The sequence below is a fragment of the Artemia franciscana genome, chromosome 10 (genome assembly GCF_032884065.1).
Source record: "Artemia franciscana chromosome 10, ASM3288406v1, whole genome shotgun sequence".
NCBI classification, from domain to species: Eukaryota; Metazoa; Arthropoda; class Branchiopoda; order Anostraca; family Artemiidae; genus Artemia; species Artemia franciscana.
Genome location: NC_088872.1, coordinates 16,929,556 through 16,951,723, shown reverse-complemented (window position 1 = coordinate 16,951,723; position 22,168 = coordinate 16,929,556). Strand labels below are relative to the sequence as shown.

The 22,168-nt window shown below is 34.8% G+C and overlaps 1 protein-coding gene across 6 annotated transcripts in view; it reads left to right on the top strand.

Moving 5' to 3' along the window:
• LOC136031850 (ankyrin-2-like) overlaps positions 1–22,168 on the top strand; it is a 350,415-nt gene that overhangs the window by 215,898 nt on the left and 112,349 nt on the right. For all 6 annotated transcript variants that reach the window (XM_065711711.1, XM_065711710.1, XM_065711709.1 and 3 more), the window contains one exon: positions 10,179–10,383. In XM_065711711.1, coding sequence (XP_065567783.1) covers positions 10,179–10,383 — 205 coding nt within the window. The remainder of the gene's footprint in view (positions 1–10,178; positions 10,384–22,168) is intronic.

The window sequence follows — 22,168 nt, the reverse complement described above, 5'->3', positions numbered from 1 at the left end:
GACGAACTGTAGTAAGGAGCGACCCGGCTCAATAGTAACCAAAACTCTAAAAAATTGAATTTTGATATCAATAGCTACATCAGAAGAATCGCATTTTAATGCTGATTTTAAATATATAAGTTTCATCAAGTTTAGTCTTACCCATTTATTTCGTTTGGGTGGTGGGGCTGAGGGGAGGGGGCTATGTTGGAGGATCTTTCCTTGGAGGAATCTGTCAAGGGGGAAGAAAAATTCAAGGAAAAGGGCGCATGATTTTCTAGCATTACTATAAGAAAACAATATAAGTTTAGAGCCTTGATCAAACAGTTCGTGGTAACGAACTGTAGTAAGGAGCGACTCGGCTCAATAGTAAACGAAACTCTAAAAAACGGATTTTGATGCTAAAATATACATCAAAAGAATCAGATTTTCATGCTGATTTTAAATATATAAGTTTCATCAAATTTAGTCTTTGTCATCAAAAGTTACGAGCCTGAAAAAATTTGCCTTACTTTAGAAAATAGGGGAAAGCACCCCCTAAAAGTCACAGAATCTGAACGAAAATCAGACCATCGTATTCGGTGTATCAGAGAACCCTATAGCAAAATTTTCAGGCTCCTATCTACAAAAATATGGGATTTCGTGTTTTTTGCCAGAAGACAAATCACGGGTGCGTGTTTATTTGTTTGTTTGTTTGTTTTTTTTTTTCTTTTCCCCAGGGGTCATCGTATCGACCAAGTGGTCCTAGAATGTCTCAAGAGGGCTCATTCTAACGGAAATGAAAAGTTCTAGTGCCCTTTTTAAGTGACCAAGTGGAGGACACCTAGGCCCCCTCCCACGCTCATATTTTCTCCAAATTCAACAGATCAAAATTTTGAGATAGCCATTTTGTTCCGCATAGTCAAAAACCATAATAACTATGTCTTTGGGAATGACTTACTCCCCCACAGTCTCTGGGTGAGGGGCTGCAAGTTACAAACTTCGACCAGTGTTTACACATAATAAATTACACAATAAATTGTTTACACAATAAACGGCTATTGGGAAGTATACAGTCGTTTTCAGGGGATTTTTTTTGGTTTTGGGGGTGGGGTTGAGGGGAGGGTTTTATGTGGGAGGGTCTTTCCTTGGAGAAATATGTCATGGGCGAACAGAAATTCAATGAAAAGGGTGCATGATTTTCTAAAATTACTATAAAAAAACAATGAAAAAATAAACATGGAACAATTTTTTTTCAATTGAAAGAAAAGAGTAGCATTGAAACTTAAAACGAACAAAGATTATTACGCATATTAGGGGTTCTAAAAATACTTTAGCATAAAATTCTTAAGTTACGTATATTTTTTACTAATAAAAACTTTCGTTAAAAATTAAAATTTATAGTTGCCTTTTTATGTAACCGAAAAATTGCATGGCAACTAGGCCTCCTTCCCCATCCCTTATTTCTCAAAATCGTCTGATCAAAACTAACAGAAAGCCATTTAGCCAAAAAAGGAATTATTATGCAAATTTCATTTTAATAATTAATGTGTGGAGAGCCAAAATCAAACATGAATTAATATAAGAACGTTCAGAAATTACATAAAAAAAACTAGGTTTTCTAACTGAAAGTAAGGAGCGACATTAAAACTTAAAACGAACAGAAATTACTCCGTATATTTGGGTTGTCCCCTCCACAATCCCTCGCTCTTTACGCTAAAGTTTGACTCTTTGCCACAATTCTGCTTTCTAAAACAATTAAAAGCTTTAGCGTAAAGAGTGAGGGATTGCAGAGGGGACAACCCATTTCATATCCGGAGTATTTTCTGTTCGTTTTAAGTTGTAATGTCGCTCCTTACTTTCAGTTAGAAAAACAAGTTTTTTTTATGTAATCTATGACAGAGGTTGAGTTTTTGCGACTACGAAGAAGCATTTCAGCCTGACTAAATTTTGCCTTGACTTGAGATGGGAATCTCAACCAAGTTTGGCACTATGATTAAATAGTGCCATTCGGGTCTCTGATCAGAAAAATATTTATAGAATTGGCTGAATATCAATTAGATGATTAGTCGAATTGCTTAGAATAGTGATTAGCTCAATATGTAGCTCAGGAATGAATATAACATATATTATTGAGCCAATGCTATTGTATAACAAATTGCATTTGGCTTTATCTGGTGTTTGAACTACTTAGTTTCTCAGAAAGTCCTGACAACCCCGTAAATCTTAGTTACACAAAACCTATTTTAGAACGTAAATGCTGAGAGGTAATGAGCTTGCACGTACACAGGGACAGGAGGGGGGGGGTTGTTCCTCTCAATTCACAGGTGAAGTCCTTTTGGATTCTCAGGATTTTTCTGATTTGGGTTGGAGACTCCAAATTTTTAATTTTTATTTTTTTTATTGCCTGAATCAAAATCCAATTTATGTTTCTGGAGAAAGATATTTGTACGTAAAAACACGCTGAGACTCGCAGCAGCAACAGTACAACAGTTTTGTGATGATAGGTCGCTAGTAGTACAGCCGGAGCAGCAGATCACGTTCTGTGCATTCTCAGTCTCTTGTCACGATGTAACAAAATGTCACATTGCTCCAGCTGGGAGATATGCTGGTAAAACGTCAGAAAGATGAGTTGTGATGATAATGTTCATGCGGAAGCAATCTTTATGCCATATGTTTGAGCTGAGCAATTTTAGTTGCTTTGTCCAACAATTCATTGACTTAAAAAATTTCAACTTTAATTTGGTAAATATCCGATTCTCAAATTTCTGCAAGAATTGAATCGACAATCTGCAATTTTCTACGCAACAACAGCAGTCATGTATTTTTTAGCTTTCCTCTAAACAACAGCAACAATCATGAAAAAAGCAATCTTATCACAAAATAAATTTATTAACATTGCTCGTTCACAAATAAAGTTGCATTGGGTTCTTTCGGCAATCACGTCTAAAGTTACAATTTACGAGTACTGTCTATGGAATACTTTCGGGGAAGTCAAAGATCCTACTAATATCCAGCCAACATTAAGCTGTCTTTCACCGTTTACAACAGCATTGATTATGAATAAACATTCAGAAGTATCAAGGAAAAAAAGGTAGAAATATCAGGCTTATTACAAATTTTAAGAATAGATGCTGACGACGGATTGGCTGGTATAAATTCTTCATTGTTCATTATTAAAGGTTGGTCTTTAATTTATATGCTCTCTAAATTTTTCGATAAATACATATAATATATGTATACGTATAATATATTTCGAATATACTTATAATATATGTAATTAATATACGCAATGCTCCAGAAAGTAATATTCCATTCATGAATCCGACCCGAGGCCTACACGCTTCGTAAAAACTGTAAAGGTTAGATCCCATACTAATTTTTTTAATAAACAAAAAACAGTGGCAAAAAAAGAGAACAAAACCAATTCCTGCTCCTGCAACGCAGTCAAATAAGCAGTACTAGTTGGAGTGGAGGTGGGACTTTAATAAAGGGACTCTGCAAGGGATCTCTTTTTAATAAAGGGATTTTGCACGGCCGGAAAACTGGCATAAACTCTCTATTGTCCGGTTTATAGTCAGTGTTCAGTTTATGACTTTCTATATTAAATTTTATGGAAAACACTACTTGTCTTTTGAGAACTAGACACATGACTGAAAGCAAAAATTTTGCTTTAAAAAAAAATGAAAAGTATATTGAACACCACACGGTGATCTAACAGACAACAATATTAATTTGGTAACATTAGTAACAAATAAGGTAGAACTCGATGTTACTAGTCCTTGAACTAAATCAAAAGACACTAGTTGCATTGTGGTTGTAAAATTGGCTGCTATATAATATTTCAGGACTATCTAAGGGTATTAAGGCTTTTATAATTGTAATTTTTTGTGGGACTGACCTATAAAAACCTCTGGGTCGAGGCTCAGGCCTCGGAGGTCTATTGCTTCCAAATCTCGGAAAAAAGTATTAATCATAAACTTCCTGGGAAAGTTGAGGGGGTTATTGAATTAAATCGAAAGACGTCATATATCCGGTGGGTCAAAAGGACGTACCTGCAATATAAAAGAATGACTCCGTATAACAAGGAGAATGTTGAGATGGATGCTGAAGTAAATTCAAAGAGTGTATGTGCGTCAAAGCTGTCAAAAGAGCATATCTACAGCGTCTCGGGTACGACTAAGGGAATAAATTAACGGTTAAAAGGACCCAGCTGGAATTTTGAGGGGATATTAGATGGAGAGATCAATTAGATTCTAAATTTTAACTTGTAGGACCAGTTGGAACTTATCAAGGGCAAAAAATATTTGAAGAAAAATATGGTTGTATTGATTTTTTGTGTAAAATGTTCTTTTTTTTGTACTCATCTGCTCAAAAGCTCAGGCAATGAAGACTCCTTGATTAAAGTTCAAACCAAGGGAACGCCAACTTTGCACAAATCTGGTTGTATTAGTTCTATTTTATTTTTATTTATTTAGAAAAAGAAGCAGTTAAAACGAAACATAACGCAATAAAGTTTTCGCGAAATGGTCGATCATTATTTGTCTAGGTTTTACTAGACAAATAACAACAATATACAACAATACAACAATAACAAATAACAACAATTACTAGACAACAACCTAGCTCAAAAGCTGGGTTGTCTAGGTTATTTGTCGAGGTTTTAACATATTGAAGTCAGAATGGCTTCAGCTCTACAGAAGACCAGAGAATATGCAGATTGTCAATCCTTTTATTTGAATAATAATCCCGTTACCCATCCATCCAAGATTCTACACAACACATATTTTGAAAATTTTCTACAAAATTTTGTCCAAAACATAAATAGCGAGCTAAAATCTTAATTGTAAAGGACACAAAAAAGTTTCTAAATTTTCCTTTTATTTACCTTAAACAAAAACAATCAAAACAATTCGTGGTGACGAACTTTAAGTAAGGAGCGACATGGCTCGATAATATCCGAAACTCTAATAAAGAGAATTTGGATATCAATATATGTATCAAAAGAATCGGCTTGTTATGCTTATTTCGATTTTATTTGGAAATAACTCTCAACGGAAGGATTGTCCATAGGGAGATGGAATTTTCCAGTGAGGGGGAGCCGGATTTTCTGGCATTATTTAAAACACGATGAGAAATTAAATAAAAAAAAAGTTTTTATAAACAGTTCGTGGTAACAAACGACCCGGCACAATAGTAAACGAAACTCTTAAAAACGGAATCTTGATGCTAAAAGATACATCAAAAGAATAGAATTTTCATGCTGATTTTAAATACATAAGTTTCATCAAATTTAGTCTTTTTCATAAAAACTTACGAGCCTGAGAAAGTTTGCCTTATTTTGGAAAATAGGGAGAAACACCCCCTAAAAGTCTTAGAATCTTAACGAAAATCACACCATCGCATTCAGCGTATCAGAAAACCCTGTAGCAAAAATTTCAAGCTCCTATCTACAAAAATGTGGAATTTTGTATTTTTTGACAGAAGACAGATCACGGGTGCATTTTATTTGTTTTTTTGTTGTTTTTTTTCCCAGGGGTCATCGTATCGACCAAGTGGTCCTAGAATGTCGCAAGAGGGTTCATTCTAACTGAAATGAAAAGTTCTAGTGTGCTTTTTAAGTGACCAAAAAAATTGGAGGGCTCCTAGGCCCTCTCCCACGCTCATTCTTTTCCCAAAGTCAACAGATCAAAATTTTGAGATAGCCATTTTGTTCCGCATAGTTAAAAACCTTAATAACTATGTCTTTGGGGATGAATTACTCCCCCGCAGTCCCTGGGGGAGGGGCTGCAACTTACAAACTTTGACCAGTGTTTACATACAGTAGCCTAATGGTTATTGGGAAGTGTACAGACGTTTTCAGAGGAGTGTTTTTTGGTTTGGGGGTGGAGTTCAGGGGAAGGGGATATGTGGGAGGATATTTCCCTGGAGGAATATGTCATGGGGGAAGAGAAATTCAGTGAAAAGGGCGCGGGATTTTCTAGCATTACTATAAAAAAAAACAATGAAAAAATAAACATGAAAAAGTTTTTCAATTGAAAGTAAGGAGTAGCATTAAAACTTAAAACGAACAGAGATTATTACCCATATGAGGGGTTCTAAAAATACTTTAGCATAAAGAGCGAGGTATTTAGGAAGAGATAAATACCTCACTTTTTATACTAAAGTATTTTTTAGTAATTACAACTATTTATTCTACAGCCTTTCTGATTCAGGGATCATTCTTAAAGAATTGGGACAGAACTTAAGATTTATTGTAAAGAGCGAGGTATTAACGAGGGGACAAACCCCCTCATATACATAATAAAAATATAAGAATATAAAAGTTTGTTACGTAAGTTTATTCTTAAGTTACGTATATTTTTCACTAATAAAAACGTTCGTTAAAAATTAAAAGTTCTAGTTGCCTTTTTAAGTAACCGAAAAATTGGAGGGCCACTAGGCCTCCTTCCCCACCCCTTATTTCTTAAAATCGTCTGATCAAAAGAGGTCAGCCTCCCTCATATAAGTAATAATTTCTGTTCGTTTTAAGCTTTGGTTTTGCTCCTTACTATCAATGAAAAAAAAAATTAATTTAACAATTAAAGACGAACAGATGAAAAACAGTAAAAGGTAAAGATATTCCAGAGCCATTGGTGGCGCAGAGGGTGTTGAATGGATATTTCATTTGGTGGCTTGTTTTTTTTTTTACAGGGACAGGTAGCAGACATGTGCCCAACCTTGTGGCAGCAGGTATCGAACCTTAGACCACGTTTTGCCAAGCAGACCCTAAATCCAGCGTGCCACCGCAGGGAAAATTAAAAGAAAAATAATCCAAAAAGCTTAAAAAAAAGTTTTTCAACAAAAACGAGCAGAAATAAAGTCAAGTGATAACTCAAGCTGAAAACGAACATAAATCAGTATCGATTAATAAATACAACCCCAGACGGAACAGATATTCCAATGAATAACCAAGTCAAGTGCAAAACAAAAACACAAACTGGAGTATTATTTGGCTAACGCCTCCTAAGCCTTCTATAGGCCAGAGCGTCATTTGCGCTTTACTGAAATCAAAATATATTTTAAACATTATCCTTTTTATAATGTTTATAAATCCAAAATCGGTGAGACTTTCAGGAATCAGTATAATTATACATTCAATCATCAATCCCTTATCCTTTTTTTTCAGTAATCTTAGTTATTCTGGTGATTTTTTCTTCTTTTTCTGTTGATATTATTACAATTAAAATCTCACTGCTCGATATAAAAATTGTCTTCAGTAAAGGATACAAGATGCTCTGGTCTTTAGAAGGTTTAGAGGCGTTAACCATACCTTATTTGTCGTAATTTCTGTTTGTTTTGACTTCAACTTTATTATTCATTGTAATTTCAGTTTGTTCTGGGTTTAATTTATTGCTTGTTTAATTTTTATATGTTCGTTTTGGGCTTGAATTATTATTTTACTTTATTTCTGCTCGTCTTTTGTTTAGTGTAGTGTGGTCAAATGCCTCTTGCAAAAGGAAGAACGAAGATTTTTTTTTTTTTTTTTTTTTTTTTTTTTTTTTTTTTTTTTTTTTTTTTTTTTTGTATGGAGGCATCATTTTTGAAGGAGATAAATTTAAAGCCAAACCTATGGAAATAACTGTAGAAAAAAAAATCATGGTTTGTTTTTCGAGCTATGCTATTTACGAAGCTAAAAAACGATACTATAAATTACGAGTGGGGACTTACGACATCAAACAGTTCGTGGTAACGAAGTGTAAATAAGGACCGACGCGTGCTATCAGTAAGTGAAGCACTAACACATCGAAAGAATCGTATTTTTATGCGGATTTCAAAAGTAAAAAAAAAACTTTAACTTCTGTTAAAAAAAAAAGTAAACAAATTTCTGTTTAAAGGTACTCGTCAAATGCTACAAGCCCGAAAAGGCAAGTGATGATGAAAATCGCACTATCAAATTCAAATCAGAGAACCTTACTGTAAGATTTTCAAGCTCCTGAACTCCTGAACATAGGATTTTGTATTTTTTCCAAGACGAAAGATCATAAAAAGATTGTTTTGAAGAAAGATTTCTTGTTGTTGTTGTCCCCAGGGGTGATCGTATCGAACCAATTGTCCTAGATAATCGAGAGAGCTCTCAATTGAATAGATATTAAAAGTTCTAGTGGCCTTTCTAAGTTGCCAAAAAGATTGTGCCATAGGAAAGTTACGTTTTCTGCCATGTGGGTGGAGACAGAAATTTGAAAAACCTAAGCACCAATTTAGCTGTAAATCGATTACTGAAAGCATAATTCTCCTTGAACTACAACTTCCCTAGTGTGTTGAAAACCATTCTACTCTGCTCTTATTAAAATAAATATCTGAAATAAACGTAGAATTAAAAGAAAGAATGTACACAACCTATCATCACCTTCAGAGATTTATCATCGATTTAGCCGAAATGTGGTGAAACATCGGTTCAACATTTTTTGCTTTTATCGAATCCTGGTATTAGTAGTAAAGTATGATTGCGTATTATTTTATTTGTTTAGCTCCAAGGCATAACTAAGATCTTCACCTCGTTTTTTGTCTTTATTTGACCCGTTTCCATGGAAAAGAGAATGGAAAACATTTATCTTATGCCGTAATTGGAATTCGTCTTTTGGGAACCTTGGTTTGTGGAAACTCATTTTAAATAGTAATAAGTAACGTCCGGGATATCTATTCTTATTGTCCCCTGAGTAAAACAAGAATATTAGCATTCCTAGGCTGTACAGTTTTGTGAAACAAAGCTACTGGAACTGTACAGAAATAGAATTGAAAGAGGACGAGCGACATTTAGAGATGTTTACTACAGAGAAAAAGAGGGATTATTTTCAAAGAGTCTTTTGATTCATAAGCTTTGTGCTATTTTTCTGGCTTAAAATTCTTACAGAAAAACAATCAGCTAGAATTTACCTTTTCCTTCTTTTTACTGGATTAAACTTTCACACGGGAACAAGGGGGAACCAATAAGGTGTTAAAACGGCAGAGATAATTTACTTTAATAAGGGCTGTTTAATTAGGATAAGGAGCCTTTTTAAAATTACTAATAAACTTTAGCGTGAAGAGAGAGGTATTGAGAAGGGGGGCAAACCCCTCTTATACGGAATAATTTCTGTTCGCTTTAAGTGTTAATGTTGCTTGTCTGCGTTCAGTTAAAAAAAAATGTTTTTTTTATTTAATCAAAGAAAGAACAAGGGAACAAAAAATTGCGCTGAATATGATGATCCTTCAATATATATATTTTCTTTTTAATAAATTGGTCCGTATTCGTAAAATTAAATTGAACTGAACAATAAAGTTTTGCAGCGATTTTTCAATCCAAGTTCGCTACCTTTGATCTGATCATCGCCGACAGTTAACCTGTTAACTCTCTGAATAACCATTTGAGCCGCCATGATTCGCCAAGATAATAGAATACCAATTTCCGCCCAAAATTGGTCTTCCCTGTCACTTCAAAGGTCAACTAAATTGAGTGTCTTGTTTTAGAGCAAGGACGCCAAATTTCATACATTTCCTAGATAATCCGAGTCTATAAGAGACTGGACAATGGGAAAGGAGAATGGATTACAGTTTATTCTGTGCATCTATTCTCCAAAGTAATTGACGCTCCAGAGTCACCTATAGTATTGCAAAAAAAAATCGTGTAGAAAAATTTTGACTGGCTTAAAAATAGATATAATAGATTAGTTACCGAGCATGGAGATTCAAGAACGGTTGGCAGGAAAGTGCAGGTCTTTCCGACAAAATTGAAGAAAGGACTTACGCCGTAGTGCATTAACTTTAAGCTGTTCCTTATTGTTTAGTCTAGAAGGACTACAAAAGGAACACGTTACGGTTGAGGAAAGGATTCGAGGAAAATAGTCAATTTGGGGGTTGCTCAGTGAAATCCCGTGTTTCATCGTAAAACAAATGAGAAAACACCCCATACTTTGTTTACTCAAGGAACTGCTTAATAGTAGGACTTATTTTCTGAGAACATAAGGAAGCAATTAAAACTTTGCAAGTTGGTATGGAAAAAAAAGAGTAACTTTGGAGAAAAACAAAATTCAAAATTTGTTGCAAAATAGTTTTATATTGACTTTGAATTACTTTGCCTATATATATATATATATATATATATATATATATATATATATATATATATATATATATATATATATATATATATATATATATATACAAATGTGTTACGTCTCATAAGCATCTCTTCATTGCAGGCTCAGCCAATACCGACTGAAGTTGTTGCTAAGTTATTAGGAAATAGAGTTGCCGTGTCGCCAATTGTTACTGTAGAACCTCGTCGGCGAAAATTCCATAAACCAATCACCCTAACAATACCTGTGCCACAAGCGGCAGCCAGGGGAATGATCAATCAGTACAGTGGAGATGCTCCGACGCTCCGGCTTTTGTGCAGCATTACCGGTAAGAAACATTATGAGTTACAAAACGTAAAATGGACTTACTTTTGCCCTTATTATAAACCAAACATTTTAAATTGCAAATTTGCCATCATAGCGCCCAAGTGCGATTCATTCGCTAACATTTAAACAAATTATCTACAGAAGGTGTATATAAATACCCAGAAATAAGGTTTTTTGTAGGAGGATTTGCAAAATCTGCTTCCTTAAAAAATAACGAAAAATTGCAAAAACAGCTCCCTTAAAAACAAAGAAAAAGAAAAAAAGGTTAAAGGCTCCGACAAAGAACTTAGAATATTGTAAACGAAAAATGCCACATTTTGTGCGATCTCTAAGCATCATTTCTATTGTGGATGGTAAACACCGTGGTAAATGAATTTATTGGCATTGCAGAATGGGCTATACAACGCTATATCTCCTTGACAGTATTTTAGATTTAGAATCCACGTCATACCGGTTTCTTAATACTATCTTAATCGACTTTTCGCACTGAAACAAGTCCTTTCAAATTAGGATGAATCTATAAAAACAAATATAATAACAATAAAAATATAACAACAATATAAATCTAAAAAAATCTATAAAAACAAATATAATAACAATAAAAACATAATGACAATATAAATCTTTAAAATCTATGAAAGCAAATATAATAACAATAATAGCAATATAAATCTTTAAAACCTATAAAAACAAATAAGCAAAAATCTATGTGACCGTCAGGATAATCATCACAATCAATATAAGCATCATAACATAATCAACATAGGCATATTATGCAATGTTCAAAATAAGCAAGGGAGATTCAATTTTCTCATAGAAACTGCCCCATGTATTTCTTTCTTCAAAGAGCTTTTGTAATCGGGATCTTCTTTGTCGTAAAGGTAATGTAATACCGTAAAATTCTAAATAGAGCTCAAGTCTACTTAGCAATCCCTACGATTCAGGCAAGATTTGCTCTACTAGATTAGCCTACATAACTTAGCTTTAAGTCTTGAGCTATTGTAGTTTGAAAGGTTCTGCATCGTAGTGTGAAAAAATTATAACGGAAGACGAATCTAAAATAAAAATTCGTTCCTATTTTTTCTGTTCGCCGATTGATTGATTTATTTATTTTTTCAATTCGTAATCAAACAGTTCGTGGTAACGAACTGTAGTAAGGAGCGACCCGGCTCAATAGTAACCAAAACTCTAAAAAATGGAATTTTGATACCAATAGCTACATCAAAAGAATCGCATTTTAATGCTGGTTTAAAATATATAAGTTTCATCAAGTTTAGTCTTACCCATCAAAAGTTACGAGCCTGAGAAAATTTGCGTTATTTTAGAAAATAGGGGGAAACGCCCCCTAAAAGTCATAGAATCTTAACGAAAATCACACCATCAGATTCAGCGTATCAGAGAACCCTAATGTAGAAGTTTCGAGCTCCTATCTACAAAAATGTGGAATTTTGCATTTTTTGCCAGAAGGCAGATCACGGATGCGTGTTTATTTGTTTTTTTGTTTTTTTGTTTTTTTGTTTTTTTTTCCCCAGGGGTGATCGTATCGACCCAGTTGTCCTAGAATGTTGCAAGAGGGCTCATTCTAACGGAAATGAAAAGTTCTAGTGCCCTTTTTAAGTGACCAAAAAAATTGGAGGGCACCTAGGCCCCCTCCCACGCTAATTATTTTCCCAAAGTCAACGGATCAAAATTCTGAGATAGCCATTTTATTCAGCGTAGTCGAAAAACCTTATAACTATGTCTTTGGGGACGACTTACTCCCCCACAGTCCCCGTGGGAGGGGCAACAAGTTACAAACTTTGACCTGTGCTTACATATAGTAATGGTTATTGGGAAGTATACAGGCGTTTTCAGGAGGATTTTTTTGGTTGGGGGGAGGGGTTGAGAAGAGGGGGATATGCTGGGGGAACTTTCCATCGAGAATTTGTCATGGGAAAAGAAAACTTCCATGAAGGGAGAGCAGGATTTACTAGCATTATTTAAAAAAAAAATAAAAAATAAATGTGAAAAAGCTTTTTCAGCTGGAAGTAAGGAACAGCAATAAAACTTAAAACAAACAGAAATTATTACCCATATAAGGGGCTCACCTCCTTATGATACCTAGCTCTTTACGCTAAAGTATTTTTAGTAATTTCAACTATTTATTCTACGGCTTTTGTGATTCAGGGGTCATTCTTAATGAATTGGGATAAAATTTAAGCTTTAGTGTAAAGAGCGAGGTACTGACGATGGGGCGAATCCCCTCATATATGTAATAAAAACATGAGAATACAAAAGTTCTTTACGTAAGCTAATTTATAAGCTACGTAAATCTTTTACCAATAAAAAGATTCGCAAAAAATTAAAAGTTCTAGTTGCCTTTTTAATTAACCAAAAAAACGGAGGGCAACTAGGCTTTGCCCCCGCTCTTTTTTTCTCAAAATCATTCGATCAAAATTATGAGAAAGCCATTTAGCCCCCCCCCCCCAAAAAAAAATATTCAAATTTCGTTTTGATTATTCCTCTGCGGAGAGCCAAAATCAAAACATGCATTGATTCAAAAACGTTCAGAAATTAAATACAAAAAAACAAGTTTTTTCAACTGAAAGTAAGGAGTGACATCAAAACTTAAAACGCACAGAAATTACTTCGTATATGAAAGAGGCTGCTTCCTCATCAACGCCCCGCTCTTTACGCTAAAGTTTGACTCTTTCTCTCAATTCTTCTTTTTAAAACAGTAAAAAACTTTAGCGTAAAGAGCGGGGCGTTGATGAGGAAGCAGCCTCTTTCATATACGAAGTAATTTCTGTGCGTTTTAAGTTTTGATGTCACTCCTTACTTTCAGTTGAAAAAACTTGTTTTTTTGTATTTAATTGTTGAAATAAAACTAAGTGCTTGTTCTGCTCACTGCATAAATTTCATATTTGGATGAACCCAAGTTCTATTCTATACCTATTCTTGCGCATGGGTCTATTCTTTGCATTATGTCTATTCTTGCGCATTTCTCACATTTATCAACCTGTATAGAATTTAAATAGTGCTTGAACTGCAATCGCAAAATGATCAGTTTTTGCCCACTGCGGAATTGTAAAGAAACGCACGAATAATTTCAGCCATAATTCTACGTGTTGGATCTAATGCTACTGCCACGGCAATTATTATGTGGCCAGAAATGCAAAAATGGCAGACTTGGTTAATTCAGCTAGTGCCAAAGCCAGTGTTGCGAATGCTTTGAAATTAGTTGACCCGGTATTTTGACAACTGACAACTATTGACAACTTGACAATTGACAACTAAAGTTGTACCGAAAGAGATTAATTTGTACATCTATACAAATTTGTAGAATGTAATTTGTACAAGATTAATTAATTTGTGCACTTGAACATTAGATTTTAAATCTACCGCAACAAGACAAAAATTTTCGATAAACTAAAACTTGAACAAATATACCAGACAGAAATGAGCAAATAAAACCAAAATGTATCGAAAAATTGATATTGGACAAAAAAATCCAAATGAACTGAATTAAACCAGGACCTCTAAATTATACCAAAAGAGAAACAATTGTACCACATTGGCAACGCCGGTCACAGCCCCTCACTATTTTTATACTTCGTTTCTATATTACGTCTTCGTTTCTATATGCTGCATTTCTATTTTTACGTCTGATATACAGACTTATTATGCAAATAAACAGGGATACTGTGGCTACTGGAGAGGCAAGTTTGCGTCTGTAGGAAACCTTTTGAAAATATAAATCTCGCCACCTTGTTGCTTTTGACAGAAGGGTGTGTCAAAATGAACTTACTTACCACAAACTGCGAGATCTTAGCTTAATATTCTATCAAGATTGAAAAGACATGAACAGAGTTGAAGAAGTTGGACTTTATTTGATAATAAGTATTTTTTCCTGTCGTTTTGTTGACCTTAGCACTGCTTAAAAGTAAAGGTTAAAAGTAAAGGATAACAAAACAGTATTATTACACTATCCTTTCTGAGCTGTTTCTCTGAAAGCTGGCTAATGGGTGAATAAATGTTAATGTTTAAAGGCCCTAAGCTCCTAAAGATCATTTTTCACCAGTTGTCATCCTTCTGCCACCATCAATTAAGCATTCTTTAAATGGAAAGATTTGCCGCTAGAATTGACAATTAGTTAATTACCAGTAACAGTTGTGTAGGTGGTTAGTCTGTACAATAGACGAATGGAGACTTAATTTCTGAAATGGGCTGTCTAAATGCTGACCTGGTTAGTTCGTACAGTTGATAAGAATTTAACCAAAACGGCATTGGTTTGCAAAATTAGGACCAGCCAATGACCTTATACTTATCCTCAGTTAAATCGGTTTAAACTGTTTAAACTGTCAACAATTTGGATTAATAAAATTGTCAAAGGTTGATAAGGATTGGACCACCGATTGTCGAAGATTTCTTTCTAATTTCCTTAGACCCGATTTTTCTTACTAAGTGCACGTATTTATTTCACAGAATATTTTTTTTTATGTGTAAATCTGATTAGGTTATCTTTGTTTGTTTTATGTCTTTGTACAGGTTAATTTCCTTTGAAATTGCCTCCCAAAATAAGTTGTTAAAGAAAGAAAATTTCTATCCAATCTTGGTGTGTGTGTCAAAGCTTACAGGAGCCAATTTGGCCAAGTCTACCTCTGTAATTGTTAATGTATTAGTGTCACATCACTTTAGTGCTTCTTTTGTATTTAAATTTGCAAAGATATTGCCTAAAAATAAGGATTAATGCCAGCAAAAATGATATAAGACTTGCTATCGAATACTATTTTTTGTCAACAGAAGCAATGAATTCTCTGTTTTTTTTTTGTTTTTTAATGCTGACTCGGTCAATTTTACCTCTGAATGCATTGTTTATAACTAAACTCTGGAATGAATAATACAAGTTGCAAAGCCCAGAGGTGTACATTTAGCCAGGCTTGGAGATTATCTGGAATTTATTAGGAATTTTTTGTGAGGGGGGGGGGCACAGCTTTGAAAATGCCCAAGGCTATTCTGTTTACATATCCTTTGGGCTTTGCAGTACTGTAAAGCATCTCTGTAGTTCAGATTATTTCCCCATTGTAATTTGTTCTCTAATTTATATAGGAAAGGACACACTTGATCAAGGTTTGTTATAGCCTTTCGCACAAATAGCCTTGTAGTCCACAGTTGGGCTTTTTGTTGAGTCTGTTTCTTGAGTGTTGCTTTTTCAGAAAAAGAAAAATCTATTAGTTTATTAAATAAGAGCATGTTCAAAATGCAGCGAGTGGGTTATTATTTCTCAATTATTAAAAACAGTGAAAATCACTTGTGATTTTGGCTGTACTATACACCTGCCAGCCTTGAAACAAAACGCGTCGCTTTGTGCTATTTATTTTGCAGTAAATTTGGGGGGGGGGTAAGGTTTTATGGCATGTATAAATACACTCTAAGCCAGTAGTGATATTTCTCGCCTCAATCTCACCTTTCTGAGCCATTCTAACATTCTAAGCCAGTAGTGATATTCTCGCTGCAATCTCATCTTAAGCACCTGGATTTTATCCAATCCTATTGCAGGCTAGTTAGTAAAGCTTTTAGAGATGCAGCTTGTGCGTATTTGGAGGATTTGTTCAAGGCATATCAGCTGCTCTTTGTTGACAAATAGACCGAGTGTAAGTAAATAAGTAAGTAAGACGGCACTAGACCTTTAAGGTCCAAACTGGTGGTGCTTATCTCCGTTTCGTGGTCCTTCGTCCAGGAAGTGCAATGGGGTTTTGGGGGTCAACCATCCTGTGCTTTCACACACCTTTGCTGATTACCATCCCCAGATTTCTCCAGGTACCTATTTAGAGCTGGATCGACTCTGGCTGAGCTAACAGAGTCACGCCACTGACCCCCGTCCCAAACCAAATAACCGGCTACACCTGGGATCGAACCCGTGCCTCATAGACAAAGAATTCTTAAACCAGCGTGCCAACCACTTAGCCAAGACGGCTAAGTCCTGGACCAAGTGTGCTTGAACCCCTTCTTTGATTAAGAATAGCGTTTGGTTATCACTAAGCTTTGTGTCTGAAATTATCCTAAAAATATTTGGTTAAAAATATTCTGGCATTATTTTCGCTCTTTTGAATTTATAACCACAGAGATAGATAAAAGAATAGGGCCCAGATTGTACAAAATTCCGCGGTCAGGTTTCGCCGTTACCCTGGAGTCATGCCAATTTTTAGCGTGGAGTAGAGCTATTACTAGGATGGAAGAATGGAATAAATAGAAAAAAACTAGCAAAGATCTGGCCTGTATTCTTTTTTTGTCTATATTTATTGTATCACCGTGGTATACACACGGTTTATATAGAAAAAGCGACATCACTGGGTTTGTATGTATTAAGATATTCTCATTCTAAAGGAAAAGACAAAAGGTGTCTGTTTTGCTTAATACAGTGCTTATAGTTGAACACACATCGAGTTTTGTAATGGCAGAGAAACTCATTATTTTCAATATTCGATACGGATAACAAGTGTGACGTATTGGTACATCCCTGTTGGTATCGGAACATCCCGCACCAGTAAAAGGACTGGATCGTTCCCGCTTTAGTGATTAGGAAGTCACTCTTTGCGTTTGTGTCTCGTTTATGACTGCTCGCCTGAAAGGAATGCGTTAGAACTAATAGTTTATAGTTTTTTTTAATGTTTTTCATTTAGAATTGTATCAGATCCTAGTTGAGCTGCTAAAACCCTTCGTAAAAACACTACCCTAGTTTCTACTGTGTATTTATTATTTTTATTTATTTCTGTTTTGCTTTTATGGTAGCTGTGTACAATATTAAATGTTTTTATTTTTGAGTTAGCTTTTAAATGCGTTTTTTGATTATTCTCTCTTATATTGTGGCTGCGATATGGGGTGCATTCCTCAGGCGTTTTTCGGAAGAGATCTCTGAAAGGTAAAAAGCGCAAGCAACCAAATATGCCGTATCCCAGCAAAATTATTCTTTTTTTACTTATTATATTTGGAATGCAAAAGAAAGCCGTTATTTTTTACTAATAATTTGTTACACTTTTAAATTAGACCACTGTATGCTCGTCAAGTTCTGTTGCGCTTCTATGAAAATTTATTTTGAGCAATGAACGAGACTTGCGATAGCATGATCCTGTCATGATACACCCTGTAAACCAGCCATAATCCCCTATTTTCTTTGTTTAGCTTGCTTTGTAGTTATATTGTTTTATTTTGACATGTGCTATTAAAGGTATTAGGAAAAATTGCGTACACGGAAGACAGGATTTTTGAACAAGTGAAATTGTTCCCAGAAAACGTGTAACTTTTTCAACCAAGACTACGGCTGAAAAATTAGCTAATAATAACAATTCGATTATATGACTAATAGCTGTCATCAGCAAAAGAGAACTAGACATAAATGAACCCTCAAAAAGCTAGCAATTAAACGCCAGGCGATAAAACCAAAATAAAAGATCCTTTGTGTCATTACTCCTTGGAAGTTTTATTCGAAGGATCTCGGATGGACTTTCTTCAAGTAATGACCTCAAGGCTCTTTTAATTTGATTCTTGGTCCTAACTTCGTTTTTACCGCAAGTTTTGGATGGATTTTCTTCTTTTTTCTCTTTTGCTGAGGATGGTTACTGATATATAATTATATGTGGAAAATATTCGTGTCATTTGGTTTGGTGGTCAGACTATCATTTGTTTGTCAGTGTCTTGGTTGAAAAATTGGGATTATTTTGTTTTTGTATCTTGGAAAGACAGTGTGGTCTTCGTATTTATTTGTACTCAAGGATATTTAAGGTTTTGGAATTGCCGTTATAAGTCGCTAATACATAGCACGCTTAAAAATCGGTATTGGAGTCCTTGAAAATCCAGAAATGTCGCCTTCAATGTTCTGTGGGTTCAAAATTTAGTCATCACTACTAAGTGTTTAAGCAGTTATTTATGTGAAAACTTTAAATCGGTAGTGTTCTGAAGCTTCTAGATTCGATAACAGTAAAAGCAATCGCGGTTGGATGTGGTATGCGGACTATACACACTATTACCAAGACTTCACTTTGTAAGGTAGAATATTTTTTCACAATCACAAGGTTATTAGGAAGATCTTTCTATGTTTAGTTTTCTCAGCAATACCATGAAAGATTTGTCAATAAACCATAAATAAAAAAAAAATGCAACCCATCAGCGGGCGGGGCTCAGTGTATCAGATTAATATGTAAATAAATGGGAAGCAGCACCGAGTAACGCAAAGGTATCTGGACCCCAAAAAGAAGAAAACGATCAAAGCCCTATAAATTTGAAAGCTATGGGCTTGCCTTGTACACGGTTGTTCTTGAAAATAACGTAGTTCAGTTGATGTAGCTCTGAAATTCTTTCAAAGTGTCGTAATTTTTCTACGACACAGAAGCTTAGATTCGATGCTTCACACCCCACATTAAAGATAAAAAACCTTTTGGATTTTTTTGGATTTGAGAATTTTGGGTAATATATTTTGGACTTGTATTAGTATTCTACATCACTGTTTTAGCTATTCGGAGATGAGGTTGGAAATGAAATATACACATCTATGTTCTCTATTCGCTTTATTACCTCTCTTTATTACTCCTCTAATAGCTCATCATTGCTGCCCTCCCCCAAGTTCAGGGTTATGTCGATTCAGAAAATGGATGTTATATATTGTTACTTCGTTGTTTTGCCAGGTAGTTAAACTGTTTTCCAATTGAAGTTGCCTTTTCTCCTCCTTGTTTTTTTTTTTTTTTTTTTTTTTTTTTTTTTTTTTTTTTTTTTTTTTTTTTTTTTTTTTTTTTTTTTTTTTTTTTTTTTTTTTTTACAAAATAGGAGTGCAGTCCATTCCGTAAAATCAGTAGTTCCTATAGGTTGCTCAATCCTGTTTTCTCCCATCGTGTTTGGTTCTCAATTTATTTAATAGTTAAAGGTTTATATGCGGTACTATTCAAATAATTGGTCTTCAATTGTAAAAAAAAGATGTTTTTTTGTTGTTGTTCTGCTGTACTTTAAGATTTCTTTTGTGCAACCTATCGCCCTTAGGATTGTCACAGAGAAGAATCGCGCAAGGTTTACGGCCACTTTGAGCCAAATGACCCTTTAGTCATATGTCTAGCTCTGAAACACAGATAACTTCTTTCCCATATGGTCTAAAGGACATTTGTAGTATCTTTTCAAGTTTGAAAAGCTGAATCCTGAAACTTAAAGTTGAAAGTGAAATCAAATACCGTTCTAACTGTAAAAACAGTTAGTTGCCCGTTCTCATATCATGAGCTTAAGCTTCAGGCCTTTAGTTTCTCAGGCCTTATGTTTACTATCCCCTATCAGATATTTGCTATTCTTTCGATTTTAATGGATTCAAAAGGTAGAAAACTGATTTAAAATTGTTTATTTTGTTTATTTGTTTGGCGCATGTTGCTTTCGTTGTTACTTATTCACATCAGTATATTTGTTTTTGAATCCATCGTACTATTATAAGAAACTCGTGGATTTAAATATTAGTACAATGTCCGATTTCCCATGCGCACAGGATCAGTCCCCTTTCTGTCACCATAATTTTTTTTAGCTGCTTTCCTTCTTTCGGTTGTTCTGCTCTGTTTGGCCGTTTGGTCGCTCAGTCAAAATTATCGTGTATTTTCTACTATCAAGCTCAAATTGACGAGAGGAAAAAAGAAGCTCTAAATTAACTTTCAGCAAAATAAAATGAAATATATAATTACAAAGCTTTCAGTGTCATTAGACCCATGAGTGCCCGGGATGGAAAAATTAAATGTTAACTGCAAATATAGCTAAAAATTGTCTAGATAAGAAGTAAAAACTCAATTGAGGCGAGGATCGTTAAGATTAAGGAAACAAATATCTGCAGGGGATAGTATATTTGGCGCTCCTCTTATAGAAATCAAAACCTGCTAGCGACTCCATTGTTTAGTGTCGTTTTATTAAATTTAAAAGTTTTCCATGATACTAGTAACGCAAACGTTCTAGTGGTACAGAACAAAGTTGTAAAAGTAAGATAAACTTAGAATTGTATTATATTATGAAATGCTGGATGAAATAATTTCTTTTTATCTGGAGACCAACTTTTGCATCGAGTCTTATCACTGTCTTGTACACTTTACATAAGTTGATCTTAGCAGTCATTTGGTCTAGTAGTTAAAAAAGCTGACACGATGTTTGAATATAATAGGACCGTTTTCTTCTCAGTTTCTACCTTTAAATTTATGTGATTGGCTGTTGCGTTTGTGCTAACTGGATAACTCGACGAATGTACTCACGAGCTTTTAATGGCTTTAACATTAGTTAACGTCAATGAATTCATCATCACTAAGGTCTTAATGTCACGCAAAATCATCATTACTGTGCAAAGTATCATTCTTGGGGCGTTGCCCCAGGGCTGTTTTCTCTCGTCCACGTTTCCTGTTACCAGGGTGGATCCAACACCATATACCATGGACGATGCTGTGCTCGCCCATACTTGCTATAGGAGTCCAATAGCACCATCGATAACTTATAAATGAAGAAAGACCTGCGGCTCTTATGTGAAAAAAAAAAAAATATTTACAATGTGCTAAACCTGGGCTGGAGGGAGCAGGCCTAACTGTTCTCTTTTAAAAACTATTTTCGTTTCAACTGTACAAATCAAATTATCCTTAACCAAGGATGGTCTTACATAAAAAAAGTTCTGTAGACCCATCTTAAGTCTATTCATGCGCTAAAACCGTTATGTAAAGAGAATGTTTTCTTGGTCGTTGGAAAACTATCAAGTTTGTAGGGTAATATCACACTACCGTGAGTGTTACCATGTTGAACCGCGGAAATAAATAAGCAAGCAAAATTAGTTAAATTTGACAACGCTCTCCATCCGAACATATTTTAACATCGACATTCTGATGATTTCCAAACATAACAAGACCTTCAAAAAAAAGCTTCACGTCACAATGATGTTTGTGACGTTTGATGTGATGTTCGACAATGATGTTTGATGTCATGTGTTTTTAGCTTATTTTTGTTGATTTTTATCCAATGTTTCTTTTTTTTTATATAACACCTGCAACAAAAAAAGCTGCATAACTGTGAAGCGATGTCTTTTCATTATAAATTTAATTCCTAATTTTTCTTATCGGGCAACTACCTTTCTCTGCGTGGCATTCTTCAGAAAGTAAATTCACAGAGCCAAGAATCTATAACGCATGGTGTGCTCAACTGAAGAGTAATTTGGGAAAAGACGGGAAGCTATCACGGACAAACCTAGAGCGGGCTCGTATCCTGATCATAGAGAAATCACTCTTTAAATACTGAACAATATCACAAATCTCAAGGCTCGACGAGGAATAAGAGTAATATTTTCTCGAGATGAAATACCACTTGGGTTTGACCCAGCAAACTGGCAAAACCCATTCCCATCTTTGGGGATTAAATCCAATGGATGCATTTCTGCCGTTTTATAATATAGATTTTAAGGTTTAGCATGAAAAAATTATGTTCGAACTTTTTAACGAGCCAAGATGTTGGAAACATCCTCAAATACTTGAACCTAGAGAAGTAACCTAGATCCAAGCCGGTTGTCTCCAAGTTTCTACTTAACCAATTCAAACACTCAGACTTGATTCTCACTGTCCTTGTAATCATGAATATTTGTACAACCTTCACTGAAAAGTTGTACCCATCTTCTAACCATTGACTTACTTGTTGCGTTTTATCCGGAAAATTCCAAAACTTGACAATAATAGCCCGTTTAGACACTTGGGAAACTCTCAAAAAACGGATCGGCACCACGGGAAAACTGATTGGTTTTCCCCATATTTCCGGTCGCTTTTGTG